At 35.7% G+C, this 3,835-nt stretch overlaps 1 protein-coding gene across 1 annotated transcript; it reads right to left on the reverse strand.

Moving 5' to 3' along the window:
* Positions 1-793: 793 nt before the first annotated feature.
* On the reverse strand, positions 794-3,366 carry LOC132556475 (carbohydrate sulfotransferase 11-like). The gene is made up of 2 exons (XM_060220885.1): positions 3,178-3,366; positions 794-1,918 (listed from the first exon to the last, which is right to left on the reverse strand). Exons 1-2 carry the CDS (start codon positions 3,364-3,366, stop codon positions 794-796), a joined length of 1,314 nt encoding a protein of 437 aa, XP_060076868.1.
* Between the last annotated feature and the right edge of the window lie 469 nt (positions 3,367-3,835).

A 3,835-nucleotide genomic window follows, 5' to 3' on the forward strand; every position in this document is an offset into this window, starting at 1 on the left:
GTTCTGCTCCAGTTGCTGCAAATTGGTTTGACTAAACTGAAGTAATCATCCGTTGTTCAATTGTAAGGAATTCTTACAAGAACAACCAACATTTTATATGTAAATACAAGGACACTTTGGCCTAACGCAAACCCGTCTCGAAAATGGCAACAAAAGTGGCTTGTTCAACCCGAAGCGGGAGCGAGTAAAACGAGTAATTCGTTCCATCATTGTTATACAAGAATATGATAGATGGCTCACCTTGCGCCATATAACGATTCCTGCTATATTTGGCACGGACTTTCCCAAAGATTAAACTGATTACACCGAACGTTGGCAACGTATCAAATACATTTATACACGAATATTTTCGTCTGGATATGTATAATTTCGATTCTACTGGAATTAAAAATATGATTGATTAAATTGTCCTCTAAATATAAACAAAACAATGACATTTCACCTTGAAAATAATGCATTATTACAAGTGAATAAATCAGACCAATTATTGATATATATACACATAACTTAACATTATCTTATAAAAATATATATTTAGGATCTTACCCACAATGCCGTCCTTTATCATTTTGTACCATATATTCTGTCTGTCGATGAAGTCAAACGCCCTTTTTTAATCAATAAAACAGCAACACATTCTCTTTTTTGTGTTTTATTAATTAATGTATGTAATGCAAATATAGGCTATATGGTTGACTGTTGCTTCCTAAAAACAAACTGAGTATAGTGTTATTTTAGAGTAAGCTGTGTCAGAATTAACAAGTCACTTTTTCCCCTAATGATATGATGATAATTACGAAAGATAATTGAAGGAATTCGTCTTTCCAGAATTATGACGACGATTAAAGATGAAGTCAGGTGAGACATCGTACCCGAACAGTTCACAATCAGGACGCACAATTTCCCTAAGTTTGATCAGGTCCTTCATTGGAACTTGTCCGTAAGCCTGTATCATTGCCTCTCTCTTCTGTTGACGGAGAACTGCTAGATCGGTGACTCCCTTCATAACTTTTGTTAAAGCGTCTATAAGTTGTGACATGTCGACATTTACAGATTCTGATTCTGTAAACGGGAGACTGGCACTTTTCGGTAAAAAACCTCGAATTTGTAAATCCCTCCATATTCGCTGCATACCAGAATAAAACGACATACATTTTTCGAGTTTTTCGCGCATGCTGTAAAGACGACCAGTATGAGATACAGCTCTCTGTAAGGCCGTCTCGGCCTCGAAATCATCAAATGTGATATTGATACCGTATCTCTTGTTCCAAGCATTCAGCAGTATGAGTGAATCGTTCGCGAAGGTTTCCATCTTTCCAATGAAGTCGTATGATATTTGACAAGGTCCACAGTGTTCGTATATAGGAGTAAAGTGTCCATTAGCATGATTGCCAGTTCTCTGTGATTCAATAACATATTTGATGAATTGGGGAAATGTAATATCATGTCCACATGTGCTTGGAGATTTATTTCCATGATTCAAAATTTCATTTTTTATGTACGTTCCTGTAATTTTCCAGTAAAAAGTGTTTACCGTGAAAAGTTTATCCACATATCCAGAAAAAAGTCTGCCGTAAGGCTCACGAACAAACATTATCTTAAATGAGCTTGTTAAAAAATAGTGAAGTTTTGTAAAGTCTCCAAGTAAGTTTATGTTATTAACAGGTTTCCATCGTGTGTCAACATTTTTCATCCCTTGTTCGCTTACAATACGTAAAATTGTCTTTAGAAATGTTGAACCAGTTTTTTGAACGGCACAATATACAAGGTGATGGCGTCTGTCCATCAAGAGTCTTTTCCCCACAACAAGTCGGTTTGGCTTACTATAAAATAGGTCTTCACTTTTGTCACATACCCGTTCTATATGTTTTCTTCTCTTCTCGTGAATCGTACCAAAGTCATAATATCGCTGGAAATTCTGAAACAACATATGTAATCTAATACCACGAGACGAAAAAGCAAAAATCATTGAACAAGAACGTTGTATCGACATGAACACGATATCTATGAGGGATGTTGACAGCTTTACATTGTCTGTTAGTTCTTTGAAACAAACGAAACAAAGATATACGGTAATATTCATCTAGATCAAGACTGAAGGAAAATATATCTGCAAACGAATTTCAAGTAAACTACATCTAGTATTTTATCCCAGGAATTCTTGTAGAAGTATATACAATAAGATAGATTGGGATACAAAGTTTAACTGAGTCTCACAGAAAAATAATGGGTCAACTTCAACTAAAGATGGCTGCATATCAGCCATTTATTAATATCATTATTTCTTATCAGTCTTAAAACTGAAATTTGAGAAAACGAGTCAAGTTCTCGAGAAATAGCAAAAACCATCAAACAATGATGAAAAGAAAGATTACTTCCTGTCAGCCAATTTTGGTTGTCTTATCAGTCGCAAAATACTGAGAGCAGCATTAGGGTCCAAGGGGAAACCTTCATATTAAATTTGTGGAAGATTCATTCGAAAATTCTTATGAAATCTAAGCGATAACAAACTTTCATTGTCAAAATCCAAGATGGCCGCCTCTCAGCTAATGTATTTGTCTTATCAGTCTAAGAATCGGAAGGGCTCCAACAAAGGGGGAAAAGGAAAACAGAGAAATCTATAAATTCGAGAAAGGTCCATTCAGTACTTCTCTAGAAATAGCGACAACAGTCTGTCATAATCAAAAGCTAAGATGGCGGCATAGAATGCATTCTATCCCTATCAGTCTCAAAATAAAAAGGGCAAATATGAACAAATATGGCATGATCATGTTTATAAATAATTTATAATATATGACCCATAATCCCCCAGTACACCGCGAACGACAAACAAATTAACCGTCGCTCAGCTTACATTTTATCTGCTATTAAGCAGAAGAGAGAAATCGATCTAGCCTGTATATGTAGGTGCAAATGTAATGACCAAGAAAAATTCAAACACAAATTCAATGAAACAATGAAAAATACGAACAAAAGAAAAAAACAAGGAGACTTGTGAAAAAGTACAAGGGTGATAAGACCAGGTGTTCCGGAAGGTTAAGCATCTTCTGATTTTTTCATTGATAGCAGTCATGTAACTTTTGGTCAATCCAAGTAAGTAATGCCACGTTCTCAAATGAGAACAAAGAAAACAGCGGAACCACCAGGTAAAACGATATAAATGATGTGTAGACTTACCCGTCTCAGAATCAATGGTGGCACGGTAGATGTTGATTGCTCGGTTGCTGCACTACTTGTAAGTTCATCTTGAGCCCCATGTGCCCCGAATCCTGCACGTCTCGTCCATTGAGACACATTTTTGAAAATGGCTAGATGTTCGATAGCGTTACCTTGATGAATGTGAAACCCAGGGTTTGAAAATATCATATTAATGAAGACAGATAAAGTACTTGGTACTAGATATTAAGATACATGTGTTAAACATTTTTTGTCGAAGTTACTAAAAGTATTATTAAAAGCCATTGCAATAAATTCATCTAAGAATTTTAGTAACGTTATGATTTCTTGTTCTCTTATACTTTTTGAAAAGTAAATATTTACCTCGATGTACGGCAGCAAATGTGATCAGAATGAAGGCCAACACTATGAATAGTAATATCGGTTTTCGTGTAAAATTCTTTACGAAATCTTGAGTGCCAGAATAAACAGTATGCAATGTATAACGAAGTCCCATCACCATTGTCTCTGAGATGTGGGCGCTGTGTTCGTCACTCCTAACGAAAGCAAACATGTACGATGTGGCGATTGTATCAGGTGGACAGACGAAAGAAGAGCATGGAACAAAAACAAACAATGTTAAACATCTGCAATCAAGTAAAATCTATCATTGACATAC

Source organism: Ylistrum balloti, unplaced genomic scaffold, assembly GCF_031769215.1.
Source record: "Ylistrum balloti isolate Yb309-2 unplaced genomic scaffold, AGI_CSIRO_Ybal_v1 Utg370572, whole genome shotgun sequence".
Classification (NCBI taxonomy): Eukaryota; Metazoa; Mollusca; class Bivalvia; order Pectinida; family Pectinidae; genus Ylistrum; species Ylistrum balloti.